We start from the raw sequence: 20,786 nt of genomic DNA, 5'->3' as shown, positions 1-20,786 counted from the left end.
TATACATTTTTTTCTATATCAATGTAATTTTTTTATTTTAGTAAAACAGATCTTTCCTTATTTTTTCTCCTTCTTATATTTTCTTGGCTACTCTCAAGCCAGATTTATATCTTTCCATATATATTCTATCCATAAAGAGTTACCTCCCAAATGCATTATTAAGATCATAATTGGACTTGCGTTAAGTTTATATGTTAAAAATATACCTGCTTTTGAAATTGAGAAGGGAGAAAATAATTTCAGACACGCACAGAGGAGAGCGTGGCCGCCCAGCGGCAGCTTCTCCTGCCACCTTGACCTTGTGCTCGGCTTTGAGCCCCGTGGCTTGTGTTCACCTGCCCTTTGAACAACAGACGTGATTCCAGGGCTTAAGGACAGTCTCCTCTGAAGGAGGAATGGCTTGTCCGCTTTCAACTGCAGTCTTCACAGATTGTTACTAAAGTACTGGATTCATTTGCCCATGGAACGGGCTAAGATTTTGCATGTGTGCATAAAAGCACTCCAGGTTCTGGGGGCTTGCCTCCAAGGTTAGACATGTCGGTCCATTTGCACGTCACCCCGGGACTCTCCTGGATGTGAAAGCTGTGAGGTCACCTTGTCCCTTATTCTCCTTTCACAGTTTCTGAAGGTTGCGTTCAGGCTCAGCGTTTTTGTCACTCTGAGCCTTTTAAACACAATTTTAGTCCTGTTGTTCTAGGGGGATAATATAGTTTAAAAAACTCCACTAAACCAAATCATATTGTCACTATTTTCCCTGTCCTCATCACGCCTTCAGCAGGAAAGGAAAGAAAAAGCGCCACCGTTTTATAGCCTGGTGACTGCGGCTGTCAAACCCTCAGTGTGTCTTGAAGGTCCAGAAGGTGAGGGGATAGATTGTTTTTGGAAGCATTTTCAGCACCATCACCCATGGGTCAGGTGGAACTGGGTCAGGTGGACCAGAGAGATCTCGCCTGAGGCCTAAGCGTGTCTAGATCTGAGAGAGTGGTTGGATTGTGATAGTGGTATCTTTCTAGAGGTCACAGCGTTGCCACCACACATACAGGATCCCATAGACTCAAGGAGCTGGAAAGGACCTCAGAATTCACGCACTTGCTGTCCTTCACCCCCTCTTAGTTTCCCTCCCTCTCTGCTCTCCAGTACCTCAGGGGATACGTATCCAGTGGTGCTGGACGCGGCGTGTGGCAGAAACAGCCTGAGCAGCAGCTGTGGGTCCAGCGTGGCCTGGGGCTCCAGCGATCGGCTGTTAGAAGAGCTTCCCCAGGGCAGCTCCTGTCCCATCCGCCTGGTCCCCAGAGTGAATGCACGTGAAGCGGGCCTACAGCCGCCCTGCGGGCTGAACCAGGAGCCTCCCGCCAAGGCTGTCATATGAGCCAAACTGCGCTTGACCCGCAGACCCACTGGTTCAAGGACAGATGTTTGTAGTGTCATTGGCCACCACATTTGGGATGATTGTTATGCAGTAGCTGGCTCATAGAGCCCTTGTCCCTGCTGTCAACCTGCCCCAAACATATGGGCCACAAAGCCTCGGGGAGCACCCAGCCCCAGTCTCAGCCATGTCCTCCGCCGACTGCCGGGCAGCTTGTTGGAGCGGGGAGTGGTACCCTTCCTGTCATTCATGGAGCCCGAGCCTCAACCGTGAGTCCAGACTCAGCCACGGCGCTGGGCTGTTGTCACTGCTTACCGAACATCCCTGGGCGGTACCCCCGCTGGAGTTATTTGGGTGTCTCTGTGCTCAAGCCCATCCCCGGGGACAGGTGCTGGTGTCTCTGGGCTCCAGGATCCTCATCTGTAAGTGAGCCTGAAAATGCCGCAGCTGACACACTCCAGGCTCTCCCCCCTCGGAGTCAGGAGACGGTGATGTCTCGTGGTGTCAGGCTGACACACGTTCAAGCGTTTGCTACACCGCTCACAGCCGGGTCTTTCTGGCAAATGATTGTTTTTGCTTAGCCTTCCTAGACTTTGATCTCCTCCTTTGTAAGGTGGACTTGGCCATGTTTCTGTTGAGGAGCTATTGCTCTGCTTAGAAAAGGGTAGTGTGTGGAAGTCACTTAGTAACATGACCGAACCTAGTAACTCTCCAGTCAGGCTCTCTTTCTCGGTGACACTTGTGAAGCGTCCATTACCTCCGGAGTCGTGTTTGCTGCTCTGAAGTCAGCCCTGGGCCTTGTCATCGGGCCATTAAGGCTGGGACTGTGTGCTCGTGATGCTCCCCAGCTTCAGATCCCACTTCTGAGTCCCTGTCTCTGAACAGTCCCTGCCATCGGTGTCCTCACACAAGGACGCTGCGATGCTCCACACCCTGGGAGCATCCTTCACTCTTCACAGTATTCCTGTCACTTAAGAAACTGAAAGGAAATCCCGTCACTTGAACTGCACTCGTAACAGGCAACGGCCTCTCGAACTGAATGCACCGTGGCCTGTGAAGGTGACAGCACCGTGACTGCCTCTCGTGTGGGTTTGCATCCGCTGTGAACACCCTGCTTGCTGGGGCCACATGGACAGTCAGATTGTGTGCCTGAATATTCGCGGAAGCATTTGCCGAAAGAGTTTCAGCTTTCTATCCGAGTGCACATCTGTTTTGAAAGTTCCGTACTCTTCCAGCCTTGGTGCTCTAATCCCTCGTAGCAGATTTGCGTGTGATCAGGTCGCCTTGATGACTGAATTCTCTGATTATTTCTGCCCTCTGATGACTGAGGCAGCTAAGGGTCGGGAGGGGCTGGAAGAGCAGGTATTCCTGGGATAGGGAATTGAGGGTGGGGAGATGGAGTAAGTCTGAAATTCTAGAGAAGGTTTTTTTTTTTTTGGCCTGTTTCATTTTGACTATGAATGTGTATGTCAAGAAATAGAAGTAATATTATTATTAAAAAGAAAGCCCAGAACCCTCATTGGTTCTTTCGCAAGTAACAGGTGGGAAAATCTCCAGGCGGGGAGGGATGGCTGAAGGCGGTCTCCAGGCGCGTGCACCTGACTCCTGCCTGCGCTTCGCGTCTTGGCCTCTGAGTCTCTGGCTCCCGTGTAAGCCGGAGTGTAAGCACGAGCCTTTCCCTTGGTTCCCCAGACTGACAGTTTGCAAAGAGAACGTGACGAAGCGCAGGGTTAAGGGAGGAACAATAAAGACCATGGCCGACCCGGCAGCAGAGCCGTGCACCTTGCTAAGTGTGAAGCGTCTGTAGTTCAGGTCTCAAGGACAAGTACTACCTCGCAATTCTAAGCCCGCCTCCCTTTCCTCCTGCTTCCGTGCGTCCGCCTCCCGGAACAATGTCTTCTCGTCCTGCCTAGCAGTATTCTGGAGAGTCTAGCTACTTCCTAGCCAAGGCTAGATGACCGCTTACCACTCATATCTGCCTCACGTGGACTCTCTCACATCAGGCACAAGATTCACCCAGACCTGCAGTAGGAGTTGGGCTTCCCAAGAGGCACTGGTGGTAAAAGAACCCACCTGCCAGTGCAGGAGACATAAGAGACGTGGGTTCAGTCCCTGGGTCAGGAAGATCCCCTGGAGAAGGGCATGACGACCCACCCCAGTATTCTTGCCTGGAAAATTCCATAGACAGAGGAGTCTGGTGGGCTATAGTCCACTGGGGTTGCAAAGAATTGGACACAAATGAAGCAACTTAGCATGCAGTAGAAGTTGGAAGAGCATTCAGGGTTCTGTTACACTGATGTCCCTGCCTCTTCTTGTCATTCAGCATTTACTGAGCACCTACTGTATGCTCTTGGGGTACATAGGTGGAAAACAAGTACTGGTAATTTCTCCATCCAACAGTCATTTATTTGTCAAGTGCCTGCCGTATGTTAGGTCCCATATGAAGGACTGTTTACAATAGAAGCAAGCAGAGCGACTATGGATGCTCAGAAAAGAGCATTATCACTGCAGCTGGGTAGGTGGGAAGGGGGCTGGGAAGATGTTTGCTATGCTGGCCTAGCTGTGATCTAAGGATGTGCTTGCAAGACCATCCAAGCAAGCATCACGGGCGTTCTGCTTCTCATGTGAGTGAATCAGCTGCTACTAGACCAACTTTCCTAGAGACGTCAGCTGTGAACACCAGACAATGTTAAACAAGTCAGTAAATTAATGAATAAATAACTGAATGAAGTACCCGAAGGCCTTGGAGAATGAAACTAAGCAACCAGATTTTGGAGAGGAGTCAACTCTTGGAAATGGAAATAGCATGGGGAAATGTTCCCATGTTTTCAGCTTCTCACCTGAGTGAAGGTTGAAGTTGGTGCCGCATAAGGTAGATAAAACACTGATGGAAAACCAGCAGCCTTTCCAGCCTGAAGAACCAGAGAGCAGAGGGAGGTCTGAGTGACTGATGCCACTGGAAAATAAATGGAGATTTCTGTAGAGGACAGAGCCCAAATGTGGATGCTTTAAGCTGGGATTTTCCAGGCAAGAGTACTGGAGTGGGTTGCCATTTCCTTCTCCATCTCTTTATAAATTCTGTCCAAATCTCTGGCTGACCCTGACGATACAAAAGCAGGGCAGACTGCTAGGAGCCTGGCTCAGGATAAAAGAGTCACACTGAGATTTAAACTGCTACCCAGCAGACGGAGTCCAACCAAGTCTACTATGTCCTCAAACAGGTCAACAAAATGTAACAGGATCCAGAATCTCCACACACCATAGCATTCATAATGTCCAGGAAGCCCACCCAATCTTATTCAACATATGGAGAAATAGGGAAGTATGACCTTTCTCAAAAGCAAAGACTCTGAGATGATCCAGATGCTAGAGTTAGCACTTGAAATTTTTAACCATGAAAACTATGCTCAGTCATGCAAAGGAAAGTACACTCATAATGAATGAAAACGTAGGAAATCTCAGCACAGAAATAGAATTTATGAAAAAAAACCAATGGATGTTCTAGAACTAAAGAATAAAATATCTGAAATAAAAATTCACCAAGAAAAATTTATCAGATGGGCTTAGCCACAGAATGGAGATAACAAGATGAAGAGTCAGGGAACCTGAAGACACATCAGCAGAAGTTACACAAACTGAAGAAGAGAAAAGGAAAAGACTTGCAAAGAAAAAGAGCAGCGCCTGAGAGATGTGTGAAACCACATCAGGTCTCGCATGGGTATAAGTGGAGTCACAGGAGGAAGAAGACATATGTGGAGAAATAATGGCTGAAATTTCCCGATTTTTGTTGAAAAGTTTACATGTGTAAATTCAAGAAACACAGAAAACCCCCAATACGATAAATACAAAGAAAAAAATCATAGATAAACTGAAAACCAAAATCAAAGAGATAAACCTCAAAGCAGCATGTGAAAGATGGCACGGTAAAAGGGGAACAATGATTTGAATCACCAGTACCTCTTATCAGAAATGATGGTGGCCGGAGAACAGTGGGACGGAAACTTTACCCTGCTGAAAGGAAAGCAGAAACTAAAACAAACAGAAACCCCTCACCCCAGAATTTACATCCAGGGCAAGTCCCCTTTAAGAATGAAGCTGTTTTCAGATGAAAAAGCAAACGAAGATCATTCATTGCAAACAGGTCTTCACTCTAAGAAGTGCTACAGGAAGTTCTCCTGATTGAAGGAATTTGATACTATAGATAGAGACTCAGGCGACGAAGGAAGAAAAAACATGGGAAATGGTCTGATTTTACTATTCAGTTAAATATAAAAGGCTATTGTTTCTCACTTAAAAATGCATTTGAGTGCTTAAAGCAGACATTTTAACATTGTCTTGTGAGGCGTAGATGTGAAAAAAATGAGAGCTCCGGCTTGAAGGACGGGGCAGCGTAGGAATCTCATGGTTGCAAGATTCGCACATTTCAGGTGACAAGCTTCAGTATTACTAAATAGACTGTGAGAAATTAAGGTTGTCTCTTCTACCCCCTAGATTCAGCCACCACAGAAGCGATGCCCCAGTCACAGCCAACAAGGATTCCTCACACAGAGACTCGAGGAGGTTTCCCCAAAGCGAAGGATGCTTTGCGGGAGCGGGACTTGGAGAAACTGAATCACTCAGTCACCATCCAATGACTGGGCACCCTGTCTTCACCAGGAGAGCCCAGCAAGGATTCCTCAGAATGGTGGCGAGCACTCCTGTGCAAGAGTCAGTCCACGACCAAAGTGATGTCCCAGGAATGGCGGAAGTGACGATTCGGAGAATCAGAACGTGCCCGGTCACAGTTTGTACTTCTTTGAGGAACTTTCCTAAGGAAAACCCCTCCTAGAAAAGACCAAAGGACAAGACTTCAGTGGTTAAATACTTGACAGTCGGTTTTATAAATGTTGCTGTTTAGCCCTACCTTGTGTTATAAATCGCCTCCACGGGCTGTGATAAATCTAGTTGATTGGGGGCCCTGTTCATCCCAGAAATGAGTGGCGCAAGGGTAGGCTTGAGAGATGCTCATGCCGGTGAAGACCTTGGCGCCTCTCTGGGGACTGCGCTCCTGGGCACTGCATTCTTGGTGGCGCGCCGTGCCCGTTGGGGATGGCACGTCTGCCACCTCAGGACAGGCTGCCTAAGGCACGCCCAGCCTCCCCGGGCTTCTCACCCCTCCAGGCTGTGGAAACATTTGCCTACAGACATTTTCTTACCATCCATTACATATGTTTTTATGAAAGGACTGAGCAGGAGGAATTTGCAATGAATAATTCATGTGTAATTGTTTTGAAAATATAGTTATTTTTTTTCAAAGAGAGCCACCGACCTCTCCATTTCAGAGCCCCCGCTGCTGCTGCCTGGGTGCCCGTGTGAGAGCCACGGGCGGGCTGTCTAAACGCTTGCCCCATCCCAAGCTGGGACAGACTCCCATGCAGAGCGGGGCGGGTGGGTGTATGCACAGATGTCGCAGAGCCACCTGAGTCCCCAGTCACGCACTCTGCCCAGGTCCCCAGGTGGGCCCTCGGGGTAGTCTGGGCATCCAGAGCTGCTCCCCGCCTCCGCTGAGCCCCCAGGCAACACTGCAACACCTGCACCCCCTCCCCCCGCCCCACTCCCAATCCTGCACCAAGCTGGACCCGCAGCCTGTTTGCGTCAGTGCACACACAAGCCCAGCCACGGCCAGGGCCTGACCAGCTGGGCAGGTGCACACAGCGCGCCGCAGTCAGGCTCAGCTCATCACTCACATAGACGGCCAGAGATGCCCGCTCCCGCGTCCTGGCCCACACGCCGGGAAGGGCGGCCCAAAGCAGGGGCTGGTGGCGGCCTACTGCTGAGTACCTTGGTGCTGCCAAGGGGGTTATATTTTGCAGCTCTAGCCTGCGGGGGCCGGGGCAGAAGGCGCCACCTGTCAGCCCCAGGAACTGAGGAGAATCTGTCTCCTGACGGCCTCCTGGGACATGGGGAATGGCAGGTGGCCTCGTCGCCACTCGTTGGCGGCTTCCTCCTCTCTGGTGTCCCCAGGGCATCACAAGGTGTCCTGCAGAGATCCAGATTAGCCTTTGCCTATTGGTCTGTTTGGATCCGTGTGAGGGTGCCAGCGCCCCACAGAAGAGCCCTTCCCCCACTTCCTACTGTCATCTCCTATCCATTTCCACCTGTTCTCTTCTCTGGAGGCCACTGACCTTGTTCCAACAGTGGCTTTGATCACAGCGGTTAAGAAGAAGAACTGAGTTTGGATCCCAGGTTTGTCCCTACCTAATCATGTGTCTGGGGCAACTCTCATAGCCTCAGTTGCTGCATCTTTAAAATGGAGTTAGTCCCACTGAAAAATAAAAAAAATAAAAAATAAAAAAATAAGATAAAATGGAGTTAGTAAGAGTGCTTTTCTCACAGCTTAAGTGAACTATTAATACCTGTAGAGATCTCAAGACAATGCCTGGAATGTAATAGGCATGGTTGTTCAGTCGCTCAGTCATGTCTGACCCTTTTCGACCCCGTAGACTGCAGCACACCAGGCTTCCTTGTCCTCTGCTGTCTCCCAGAGCTTGCTCATGCTCATGTCCATTGAGTCGGTGATGCCATCCAACTGTCTCATCCTCTGTCGTCCCCTTCTCCTCCTGCCTTCAGTCTTTCCCAGCATCAGGGTCTTTTCCAGTGAGTCAGCTCTTCACATCAGGTGGCCAAAGTATTGGAGCTTTAGCTTCAGCATCAGTCCTTCCAGTGAATATTCAGGACTGATCTCCTTTAGGACGGACTGGCTTGATCTCCTTGCAATCCAAGGGACGCTCAAGAGTCTTCTCCAACACCACAGTTCAAAAGCATCAATTCTTCGGTGCTCAGCTTTCTTTATGGTCTGACTCCCACATTCATACATGACCACTGGAAAAACCATAGCTTTGACTATATGGACATTTGTTGGCAAGGTAATGTCTCTGCTTTTTAATATGCCGTCTAGGTTGGTCACAGCTTTTCTTCCAAGGAGCAAGCGTCTTAATTTCATGACTGCAATCACCACCTGCAGTGATTTTGGAGCCCCCGCCAAAATGAAGTCTGTTACTGTCTCCATTGTTTCCCCATCTATTTGCCATGAAGTGATGGGACCAGATGCCATGATCTTAGTTTTCTGAATGTTGAGTTTTAAGTCAGCTATTTCACTCTCCTCTTTTACCTTTATCAAGAAGCTCTTTAGTTCCGCTTCCATTTCTGCCATAAGGGTGGTGTCATCTGCATATCTGAAGTTACTGATAAGCACTGCTAAATCATGATGATGTTGATGGTGATGGTGGTGTTGGTGATGTTGATGGTGATGATGGTGGTGATGATGATGGTGATGATGGTGATGTTGAGGGTGATGGTGATGATGATGGTGATGGTGATGGTGGTGATGATGGGTTCTATCTCATCCCATCCTCCTGCTCCCTCCCCCGAATTCAGCTTCCTCCACAGAATGCTGTCCGTGTAGCACTGACCCCACTCTTCCTCTGCTCTCTACCTACTCTGGCTTCCTGTGCCACCACAACCCCTGATCAGCACCATGTTATTGGCTGGTCTGTGTGTTCCCCACCCCGAACCACTCAGGCAGAGCCTTTATTAACCCATCTCCATACAGCCTTCCTGTGTCTGTCCTGGGAGAGTCCAGTCATCCTGGGTGTCTTTGGTCCTTAGATGCACAGACACATTTTGAATTATGATTCAGTGTCCATTTCTGGAAAGAAAGCCATGTTTTCTCATTTAAATTGTGAAACTTTGTGAGAGGCAGAGGTGCTGTCTTCTGTCCCACTTCTGTTCTCCCCAGCATCCCTTCAGGGGCATTCACCTCCAGGCAAGGAGCTGGGTCCAGGTTGCTGACTAACTGGCCATTGGCAAAGGGCCGCCAACGTCACCTGCCCCTGGAACAGCCCAGACCATCAGTCCCTCCCGGGCAGAATCATCTCGGAGATTCTGCTTCCGTCTGCAGTGCAGGGAACTGTTTTCTCAGCCGCCGCCCCCCCAGCCCCTCCCGCCCCACACACAAAACAGAGACCGTAGGTCAACAGTAGGTTATGTGTGGCGGAGTGAAGGGACCCTGGGTAACTTTCAGCGAGTGGATCACAGAAGGAGAGGAAAACGGGTGGTCCATGGGTCCCCCACAAAAAGCATAGTAACTTACAGTTTAAACTGGACCGTGATGAAACTCCGATCAGAATTCTAGTTTTCCCTTCCCTGCCTTGCTTGACTCTGTCTGTGTTTCCTAGCACGTATGTGAATATATATAAACCTAACTTTTGAAACTTGAAAGCCGCTGCCGTCACAGCAAATGTGGATTTGGACACCTGGACGGCACGGCCAGTGACAGGGTTCGCAGCAGTGCCTGCAGCCTGCGTGCCGGGTTGACTGAAGCCAGGTTGGGCCGGGTTGGGCGCCCGCCTGCACCTCTGTTCTCTTGCTCAACAAACCAGCCTTGCCCAGGGCCCCAGCCCCAGGACACCTGGCCCCGCCCGTGGGAACCCGGGGGCGGGAGCAGACAGGTAACAACCAGGCCGGCCCGCAGAGGCTGTGGTGATGAGCTCGCCGCAGGGTTGTAGGGCTCAGCCAGCAAAGACCCGACACCAGCTAACAGCCTTTCCCCTCACTTGTCTTCCTCGTCAGGTCCTAGAAGATAATGGAATGCCCATGGATGACGATCAGTACGCTCTGTTGACCACAAAATTAGGATATAAGAAAGAAGGGATGAGTTATCTTGATTTTGCAGCGGGATTCAAAGGTAGCTAACAGCCAAGCACGAACCTGGCTCCCCCCCGGGGCCCCACGGGTCTTTCTGCACGGGGCCCCAAGGCCGCTGGGGTTGAAGTAGTGTGAGCTGAGACATGGAGACCATGTGCGTCCTGAGACTGAAACAGACATTCTTGTTTAATTTTATCCGTGTTTCGGCCTTTTTTTTACCCCCACTCAGCTGCACTGAGTGCTGAATTTTGTCTGGCAGAGCCTTCTACAAATAGTAAGAGCAGAAATGGTTTCTAAAATGGACTCCCAAGCCTGTGCTCCTCCAATGACTCTTCATGTCCTCTAAGGTTTTCCTCCTAAAAGTAGGTGCTGGTTATCTGCCATCAGAGCCACCTGTGCGCCAGCGGGGACTGTGTCCCTCCTGGACCCAGAGGCCCTGAAAGACTCCGCGGACTGGCCCAGATCAGCCAGCCCCGGGCCCTCCCCTGCCCCTGCCCGCGGGGTTGCCAGGGGACTCATGCTCACAGCGCAGTCTGCTCAGCGTCCGGTCCTCCCATTTGCCCCTCGCACCGGTTCTGCTCTCCCAGCCACACACCCGGCAGACGGACAAGCAGCACCCAGCCTCCTGCTTCTCAGATCTGTAGTCTCTCCCCTCCCCCGTCTCCACTCTTACTGAAGTTTAGATGGACAAATAAGCCCTCCGGAAAAGCTGCAGAAATCCCGTGTATATACCCACGGGCACTGCAGGCTGGACAGGGCAGAAGCCAGACCACTACTTGCATTGCGCTGTTCTCCCCCGGGTTGGTCTGGGTGATGACTGAATAGTGCGGTGGGTCTCGCTCGAGGAGCTGGCAGCTGTGACTCCTCACCAGGAAAGAGGAAGGTCCCATCCAGCGCCCCCACCACCAGATTTCATTTGCTGATTCTAAAGGAGAGAGGTCCCGCAATCCCCCACCCCAAAGACAACACGAGAAGCTGTGGAATTTGGGGATTTTGACGCTTTCTTTGGCTATACGCTTTGACCTTTTTGAGGCAATAAAAAGAAGAGAAAGGAACCCACATTTACCTTAGTGAGTGCTTCCGGTGCCCCGGTGCAGCCTTCACTGAGGCGAGGAAACTGGAGGCCTAGGGTGAGCAGTGACTTCCCGAGGTCCCAGTGCAGGGGGCCTGTCACGAGCGGGCACCTCGCCCTGCAGCTTCCTCTCTTCCCCCCCTCCCCCACTCCTCTGTCCCCCATCGGTACCCCCAACACATGGCCAGATGCTGGAGGTGGGGAGATGGCAGCTCCAGGCCACGGTGGGTGGGAGTGGGCAAGGCAGAGGGGATCAGGCACCAGAGGGAGGTGTTATCTGCTGGGCGAGCAAACCCGGGCTGGGGAGGCCACTCCAGACCCAGGTGCAGGCAAGGCAGAGGCCAAATTCAAGGCTGGACCAAAGGATGTCTGTGAGTTCCGGAGGCCCTGCCTGCCATTCGTTCCCCAGACCACATCAGGGAGCGGGGGTTAACAGCATGTATAGAGAGTCATATCCTAAACCAAGTCCTACGTTGCAGCCTGCCTTTAGAGAAGGCCACATTCAAGTCATTGCAACCTGAGGGAAATGGGCTGGTTTTTAAGTGGAGGTTATACTCCCTTCCTCCGTTTCAGGGAGGAGAGAGATGGCCTCATTGATTCATCAACCAGCTGGGCTTCGGAAGCCGGCGGGCCTGGGTTAGCGGCCTGTGAGCTCTGTGACCTTGGGGAAGTTGGACCCCTATGTCCTTGTCTGTAGAATGGGCGTAGTAATAGGTCTCCTTGTGCATAAACCAGGCTCAAGGGGAAACTCTGCCTCTTAGGGCTGTGGAAAGGGCCAAGGTTTGTCCAGAAGGTGTCCAGAGGCCTCCAGTCTAACATCCAGCACAGAGGTGGGCAGGACCTGCCCGGTGACTGAGTTACACGTTCCTGCGTTTAGGACCTGATTCTGGGAAACAGAACGGGCAGGAATCCTCCTTCTCTGCCTCTGGTAATGAATGGATAGACAGGCAGGATGTGGTCCCTGCCCTGGAGCAAGGACGGAGTAGCCAGACGCAGAAATGTGCAAGCGAGAGGGTGGCCACGATGGTCTGAGGACAGGCTCTTCTCGTGGTGACAGGGACATTTCTAAGATCAGAACAGAGTTCATGCCATGTTCCGTCACATAGTTGTAGTACCGTCGAGAGTTCTAGCAGGACTGGGGATGGAAAAAGTTAAGTAAAGCGTTGAGATAGAAGTAAAGAGGCGTGCCCACCACTAACAGAAGCCTCCTGATTCGCTGTTTCAGATCCTAAGATGAACGAGCCAGAGGTGACCCCACCCCAGACTCCAGTTCTTCCCAAACGTGACGTGGACAGCTGCTTTGTCACTGCTGAAGAGTGCCTGAGGCAGTTCCCCCGGAGACTGAAGGAATTCTTCCGGGTAAATCACGACCTCCCTGCTGCCCGCCTTTTCTGGACCCAGCCCCCGTCCCGCCTCCTCACTGTTCAGCCACAGCAGGAATGAGCCCTGCGCCCCGGCCCTTCTCAGAGCTCTCCTTCCTAGACTCAGGCTCGCCCCTCCTCCCCTCCTGGGGAAGGGGCTTAACTCTGCGATTCCCACCCCTCCCCAGGCCCTTGCTTGCTGACACTGCTAGGCCTGCCTTCTGCCCCTCAGAGGCGCTGGAGAAGTAAGGAGACCCTCCTCACAAGACAGGGAGGGGCGGGAAGGGTCACGACAACCCGAATTACAGTGAATTTAGGACCCTTTCAACCATCCTGTCCACTCCTCTCCTGCACTCACCAAACAAGCTTTGTGCACTTCCACGCCATAAGCCAGACTCTCTGCTGGAAGCTGGGGAGCCCTGCTCGGGGAGCCCTGCTCAGGGAGCTCAGTGCAGCCCGAGGCAGACGGTCAACAGACAATTCAGACACATCGCTACTGGCTGTCATGAAGGGGCTGGTTCTGTGCTATGAGGGCACAAGGGAAACAGCCATTAAGGAGGGCTTCCTGGAGGAGGTGACCCCCAAACGGAATCTTAAACCCTCAGCATGTGCTGTCCAGAAAAAGAAAGGAGTGAAAAACAGAAGCGTGGGCTTACTCAAGGCGGGTGGCAGGCAGGTCATGAGCTTTCGGGAAAGCTCCCAGCTCTGCATGACTGAGGCATGGGTTGCATGTGGAAGTTGTAATGGATAAGATGGGGAAAATAGCAGCCATTCAAACACAGAGGCAGGGGCAGAATGACCTCAACTATTTTTGTGTTGAGAAGTAAAAGAGGGTCTTTAAGTAGGAAAGAAGATCAATTTGATAAACCGACCATTTAGCTTCAAAATGGGGAAGGGGGTTGAGAAAGTTAGAATGTTTCTTCACCAGGGTGAGGAGACCCCGGGGTGAGAAGAGCCCAGGGTGAGGAGACCCCGGGGCGAGGAGACCCCGGGGCGAGGAGACACCGGGGTGTGGAGACCCTGGGGCGAGGAGACACCAGGGTGAGGAGACAGCTGGGTGAGGAGACACCAGGGTGAGGAGACCCCGGGGTGAGGAGACACCAGGGTGAGGAGACAGCAGGGTGAGGAGACCCCGGGTGTGGAGACACCAGGGTGAGGAGACCCCGGGGCGAGGAGACCCCGGGGCGAGGAGACACTGGGGCGAGGAGACCCCGGGGCGAGGAGACCCCGGGTGTGGAGACAGGGTGAGGAGACCCCAGGGTGAGGAGACCCCAGGGTGAGGAGACCCCGGGGTGAGGAGACACCAGGGTGAGGAGACCCCGGGTGTGGAGACCCCGGGGTGAGGAGACCCCGGGGTGAGGAGACCCCGGGGTGTGGAGACACCAGGGTGAGGAGACACCAGAGTGAGGAGACCCCGGGGTGTGGAGACCCCGGGGTGAGGAGACCCCGGGGTGTGGAGACCCCGGGGTGAAGAGACCCCGGGGTGTGGAGACACCAGGGTGAGGAGACACCAGGGTGAGGAGACCCCAGGGTGTGGAGACCCCAGGGTGTGGAGACCCCGGGGTGAGGAGACACCAGGGTGTGGAGACACCAGGGTGTGCAGACCCTGGGGTGAGGAGACACCAGGGTGAGGAGACACCAGAGTGAAGAGACACCAGGGTGTGGAGACCCCGGGGTGAGGAGACCCCGGGGCGAGGAGACCCCGGGGTGAGGAGACCCCGGGGTGAGGAGACATGGGGGCGTGGAGTCACCGAGGCGTGGAGACTCCAGAGTGTGTAGGATCAAACACCTCAGCAGAGGAAACGATGTTGGGGCCAGGGGAGGGGAGGTGGAGCCAGCCCCCAGGAGCAGGCCAGCCCGTCTGCTGTGCCTGAAACATCTTCCCGGCACAGATTGCCAATTGAAGGTTCATTTTGGTTATTACCGAGCTCCCATTTTACAGTAGACACACTTGCGATTATCTAGCTTGGACTTGCAGGATGGTTCTAACTTTGACTGATGGCCCAGGCATCAGACCATGCATCCTGATTCTTGGTTTGAAAACACACGGCCATCATAAGCAGACGGGGAGACGGGTTCGTCCTCGTCAGTTAACCCCATGTGGTGCCCAACCGAGAAGAACACGGAGCAGGCAGGGGTCCTTGTGGGGTGGAGAGCCTGCTTCTCTGAAGAAGGAGAGCCTGGCAGGAGGCAGAGAGGACAGAGGGGGAAGTCGAGGCACCGGGTCAAGCAGTCCCTCGTGCTGGTCGGCCGGACCCTGAGAGGCCATCACCTGCCACCCCACCAGTGAAAACCCAGCCCCTGTTCTGGCCCCTCCCCACGGCCTCCTGTCGCTCATCTTTCCCACTGGGGACACGGAGAAGCCAAGCTCCCTGCTGGCACCTGCCTTTATTATCCCTGAAGCCTGGTTACAGCACACATGTGTCCTGTGTTTCCTAAGAGGGTCTCAATTTTAAATAATTAACTGATAAATTGATTTAATAAATGTTCACCAATGCCCACTCCATCCTGCAAGAAACTTATAACCTAGTGGGTGAGACAAGCGAACCCCTAATTGCCAGGGTATGCATGATACAGACTCAGATGTCGGTTCCATCCAGGACCCTGGTGGGTGCTCGTTGCCCTCACGGGTGTATATAAATGGAACAGAGCATGTCTTGATGGTTGACTGCGAAAGGTCCAGTCACTTTATCTCCTTTCTTGAGTTCCTATTTGTGAGAAATTCTTGAATCTCTCTCTCCATCAGTAATGAAAAATCTATCTTGTATTAGTTGAAAATGCTGTTAATCCTGCTGCTGCTAATTGCTCAGTGATCTGTAACCAGATGAGTGGATCTCAGTGCAGGTGGGTCCACAGACAGCAACAAAGCTGAGCAAGGCGGCCTCACCCTCCAGGCCAGGCCAGAGACCACAAACAGTAGAAGGGAACAATTAGCAAGCAAGGGGCATATCCCCTCCCTGACCGGTGAGGAAAGCAGGCACCAAGACCCCCTTGGTGACCTGGGGTCGTGACCTGGGCACAGGTTCCCGTGGCCCTTGTGGGCTCACCTTCCACCTCAACCTCTAGACAGGGTCTGTGCAGGTTCAGGCACATGTCCATGGATTCATGTGTGTTTAAAAACAAACAGGACCAGGCCCCCCTCTGCCCCGCACCACACACAAATAGGGTCTTCATACGTATGCTTCGGCCGCCGCGTTTTTCGCTTCACCATCTGTCCTGAACGCCTGACCCTGCGGGTGGTCTCCACACGTTGCTCTGCCCAGGGCGGCCCCTTTCTCTCAGAACGAGCCAGAGTCCTGCCTGATTGGCTGTAGCCGCTTTCTGACCCATCTCGACCCCCCTGACCCTGGGTCACGCTCCAGCCAGCGCCCTTCCTCCCCTGTGTCCTTGCATATTCTGCCTCTTTGCCCGGATTGTGGTCTGAGCAGCTGAAAGAAGGTACTGCCACTTCTTGAGCTGGAAGGCCCTGGAGGACAAGCCGGGGGCCGGGAGTTTGATTTTGGCCTTGCTCATTCTGACATCCAAGGGGAGATGCCGCAAAGCCTTTGGAGACGTGCATTTGGATGCTGTGGGAGGGCTAGGAGCTGCGACATGGAGGGAGTCCGTGGCAGAGAGAGGCCCGTGGTCCCAGGAGACCCCGGGGCAGTGCCCTGGGGATGATGCTGCTGGATGGTGGCAACTCTGAGAGGCAGGGGCAGCCCTGGATGTCAGCTCCCACTGTATTTAACGTAGTGATTGTGCACGTTGGTGCAGAGTGATCTTTGGTGAATGAATAAGTGAGTACAAGTAGGTCTTCCACAAGACCCCAGAAGGTTTTACTTGCACACCCGAGTCGAAGCAGGCCTTGCTTTATGTGACCTCTGTGGAGGGTCCTAGGATACAGAGGTGCAGGCAGGGCCCCCAGAGTGGCCGGAGAGACCCCAGGCAGGGCCGCGGGAGGTGCTGGTGGGACCAGGGGTGGGGACAACAGCTGCAGCGGCTGCACTCCAAGCCCGAGACAGAGGGAGCCCAAGTTGGGGGAGCAGGGGTGTTGGCCCAAATGGACCCGATTCAGATCCCACTGCCGGGTGCTCGCTGTCCAACCTCAGGCAACAGTAATAATAACAAACAGCATTTTAGACCCTAACAGAACCTACACATCCTCTCCTAAGTGCTTCACCTGCTTGGCATAGTCAGTCCTAATGATGACCCCGTAGGCAGGGACTCTGTCTTCCTCTGTGATGGGTGAGAAGCCTGGCGGGGTTCAGTCTCTTCCCTCGGTCACTCTGCTAGTGCTGGGCAGAGCCGGGCTTGGAAACCGAGCAGCCTGCCCCCCTGGGTGTGCCCTGAGCCCCACAGCCTGGCTGCAGCCGCAGGTTCCCTGCCAGCCTCTGTTCCCTCACGTGCAAAGTGGGAGTCACCGCGGCGCGCCCTGCAGACGCAGAGGCAGGGCTCGGTCAGGCGGGCGGGGCGTCATTTCAGCCCGGGCGTGGAACCAGGGCCCATCGTCTGGGCAGCTCCTTGGTGGAGTTCAGCTCAGCGCTGGTTGTCTTGTAGGCAGCAGCTGCCTTTCTGAAAGGTTGCCATTTCCAAAACCCGTATAAAAACGTCAAGGACCAGATTTTTACATGTGCTGGAAAGCTCCAGCATACTCAGCCTTCACTCCCGATGTTGGAAGTGCCACTCGCAGAAGCCAAAGGAACAGGCGGGAAAGGAAAGTCACTCCTGTCCCTTTCCTGAACTGTGTTGAAAGAGGGCGCCTAAGGACAGAGTTCATCATCGCCCTGGGAAAGCAAGCCCTGGCAAGGGTACTCCCGGAGCAGGGAAATCTCCAAAAAAAGCCGCAGTGGGAGCGCGGCCCTTCCCTCACGTTGGGGATGAGTCCGCAGCGCAGGGCGGGGGTGGGGGGCGGCCCTAGGTTTCGGGGGGCCGGGCTGTGACTCTGTGTCCTGGTTCCAGGACCCGTACGCCGCCTTCTTTAAGATGGACACTGACAGGGACGGCGTCATCACCATGCATGACCTCCACCGGCTGCTGCAGCACCTGCTCTTCAACCTGAAGGACGAGGAGTTCCAGCGCCTCCTGGGCCTTCTCGGCCTGAGGCTCAGTATCACGTTAAACTTCCGGGAGTTCCGGAACCTGTGCGAGAAAAGGCCGTTCAGTACGGACGACGACGCGCCCCAGAGACTGCTCAGGTAAGAAGCCAGCGCAGGGCGGCATCCACACGGGCTCCACATGGTGCCAAGCGCCGGGGCTGGGGGCAGGGCGGCTGCCGCCCCCATCTCTTCACTCTGTCTTAGTTCAAGAAAAACCACTCTCAGGATCACACGCTCAGTGTAGAAAGACTAGAAAATGTAGAGACAGGTGAGAAGGTACACTTGATCTGAGCCCCCGTGAGCATCTCTTTTTTTTGTACTTCACTGTGCATCATCCCAGTCTTGTTAATTTACACATAAGTATACATGCGTACTTGCACGTTTTCATTGTTATGAACCCAGGGCCAGATAGATAGGCGTGTCGCTCAGCCTCCCAAGACCTCTGGGTGCACTGCATGCAGAGGGCGGTGCTGGGTGCTTGTCAGGAGAACACATGGACGCCCCCCAGGCCTGAGTCCTTAACTTGGGCAGTAAGCCTGGCCTGGGGGACCACACAGCACCTTGTGGTAATTGGTGGAAACTGAGGGTCATCTCCGTCTTTTTTCCATGCACATAAATCCCCCCATGTTCTTGTATATTTGTCTCTTTAAAACCCTGGGGTCAGTGGTGCCAGCCGCTCTGGGAGATGCAAGGACCCCTTCCAGCCCTTTCTCAGGCAAAACTCCCCACCCTCCCCCACTGTTCACAGCACGCCAGCCTCACTCACAATAGAAGAATCTCTGCGTCCAGCTGGGGCCATGACTTGTTCGTCTCCTTGGCTTCATTCAGTAAGGGCATCTGCTCCTTGAAGCAGTGACGGGCCTCCCATCTTACCTGGGACCTGTCAGAGTTTCCTCCCCCACTGGGATCTGTTGACAGGCATGAATGAAGGGGACTTTCAGCCGCTCCCTTACCAATTATTACAAGTACACTATCAATATTTTTTGAAATGTTACCCTCCGCATTGCTAGCACAGGGCTGCCCTTGGTGCTCAGTGATTCAGCGCAGTAGTGACAGCGTCACTGGGCCCCTCCAGCCCCTAGGGGCTGCAGAGCAGTGCCCACCCCCAGACAAGGGTGTTCCCCAGTAGGGGGAGCCGCTAGTCGCCCCATCACTGGGCCAGACCCCGCCTCTTGTGCAGGCTGCAGAAGCCGCTGACCTTGCCCTTTAATTTTCCCTTCTGAACTTGCTGGTTTTATTTTGTCTCTACTTAAAAAGCTAGCAAGGAAGAAAATGACTGTAGTCTCTTTCTAAGTGAAGCGATCATGGAACACGTGAGTTGGACACCTGCTTCCAATTGCTCCAGTTGTGAGGAGCTTTAATATGAGACTTGATTGCTTAACATTCAAACAAAAGAAGAAAATATCCTTCAGAAAGAACTTTCTGGAGAATGAATGCAGAACGGATATGGAAAATTTCAACCACAAAGTGCAGTCTTCCCATCCACGTGATTCCGCCGTCTTAGTTGTATTATTTGTTCATCCATCACACGTTTACCGAGGGTCTGCTGTGAGTTTGGCATCACCCCAGGACTCAGTGGTACAAAGGTGGATGAGGGGCTCAGGACTGAACCGGGACAAGTACAAAAACACAGGAATACAAGGATGTCTGAAGTGCCACAGGGAGGGGAGAGACCAAGCCTGCTTGAGGTGAACAGAAAAAGTAGGACATTTCAGTTCGATCTTGAGGTGTGAGGAGGAGTTTCTCCGGTGCGAGTTACCAGATCATGGTTCAGGGCCAGGGGACCGCGTTTGCAGAACCGCAGAGGTGGGAGTACGGAGCATACTCAGGGACCGGTCAGAGGACGCGTGCACAGTGTGGCATGCACAGGGGGAGCGGCCTGAAGTTGCGGGAGGGCCGGGTGAGAAGGGGCTTGAGTGCCAGGCTTGGTCAGCAGGCCGGAGAGGATTCTCTGCCTTGGCATGTCGGGGGTCGTGTTGTGCCATGCAGACATCCTTCAGCAGCCCCAGAGTAGACGGTAGATGCAGAGGGTGGATCCAGGAAGACCAGCTTGGGCCCCAAGGGCCTGGTGTAGTTTGAGCTCTGAGACCCAGAGAAAGCCAAGCCTTCCCATGGCCAGAGCCCGAATCTGTGCTTCATGAAGATGTATTTTTCATACCCTACAACCCTTGAAGGAGGCATCACTACCTGACTTTGCAGATAAAGGAATTGAGGTCTCGAGGAGAATTTCTGACTGGTCCAGAAGAACCCAGGTGATTGGCAGTGGACAGAGATCGAAACTCAGGGTGCCTGTGGGGAGGGGCCGCCTCCTCTGTGTGGAGAGTTGGTCTCTTTCACCCCCCACTCTCACTGTTCTCCACTAGCCAAAGCTGGATGCCTTCCCTTTTTAGAAGCCATCACATCCTCTCTCTTGGACCCCTCTGCATTCTGGGCCTTCACTTTCCCCCTGCATCATCAAATGCAGTAATTTTGAAAACTTTGAAGGTTCATAACTTTGTCGAAGACAGGAAGACCATCTCGTTTGCTTCATAACTGCACACAGCATTTTCATTTTTAGATGTGTAAATAGCAGAGTGATTAGTCCAATGATCTGGTTCATTTACATCATCTGTTCCCTTGTTTAAAGGACACGGGCCTTGTCCATTTATCTACTGACAACCCACATCAAGTTCCTTTTGGTGCATGTACATCATCAAAGATGAAAGAACGCTGTCAAGTGTCCTCTTAGCAAAATTAGACGGTCAGCTTCTTGTCACAAAATATTGTGTGATCCAGGCCTTCCTGATGAGTGACTGACTGAGTGGAAACAGATTTCCTTGCTGTTCTTAGATGTGAATCACTCACTCACTCATCAGGAGATTTGGCTTCTGTGATCCAGTTCACCTTCATCTTCTGGTTCATCTAATCATGTGAAACATCTTGCGATCTCGGTTTTCTTCCCTTTGCCATCTGGGCTTGAAGTAAGAATTCTTAGTTTTCACCTGTGTTCAGTGAAAGCTAACATAAGACCAGGATGGGGTCCGTGGTGTCTTTTGTACCTTTCTGAAAGATGCTGTTACACTTAGGGCAGTGCAATTAGAAAACTGAAGGGTAATGTAACACTGGTGATGCATTTCAATATGGTATCATCCTGCTAGGAGACTCTATTTTTGTTTGTTTGTTTTCTAGTTATTATTTAGTCTCCTTTTTCTTTTTAGCATAACTGGAAACAATGTATTAAAAGCTGA

General features: G+C 52.7%; 1 protein-coding gene across 1 annotated transcript in view; it reads left to right on the top strand.

Annotated features, from left to right (window-relative positions):
* EFCAB6 (EF-hand calcium binding domain 6) overlaps window positions 1-20,786 on the top strand; it is a 242,193-nt gene that overhangs the window by 139,731 nt on the left and 81,676 nt on the right. The window contains exons 18-20 of the mRNA XM_065924192.1: window positions 9,977-10,091; window positions 12,349-12,482; window positions 17,423-17,658. Of these exons, the coding sequence (XP_065780264.1) occupies window positions 9,977-10,091; window positions 12,349-12,482; window positions 17,423-17,658 (485 nt within the window). The remainder of the gene's footprint in view (window positions 1-9,976; window positions 10,092-12,348; window positions 12,483-17,422; window positions 17,659-20,786) is intronic.

This window comes from Muntiacus reevesi, chromosome 1 (assembly GCF_963930625.1).
Source record: "Muntiacus reevesi chromosome 1, mMunRee1.1, whole genome shotgun sequence".
NCBI lineage: Eukaryota > Metazoa > Chordata > Mammalia > Artiodactyla > Cervidae > Muntiacus > Muntiacus reevesi.
The sequence above is the reverse complement of the archived record's forward strand: the minus strand, read 5'-3'. Positions and strand labels throughout refer to the sequence as shown.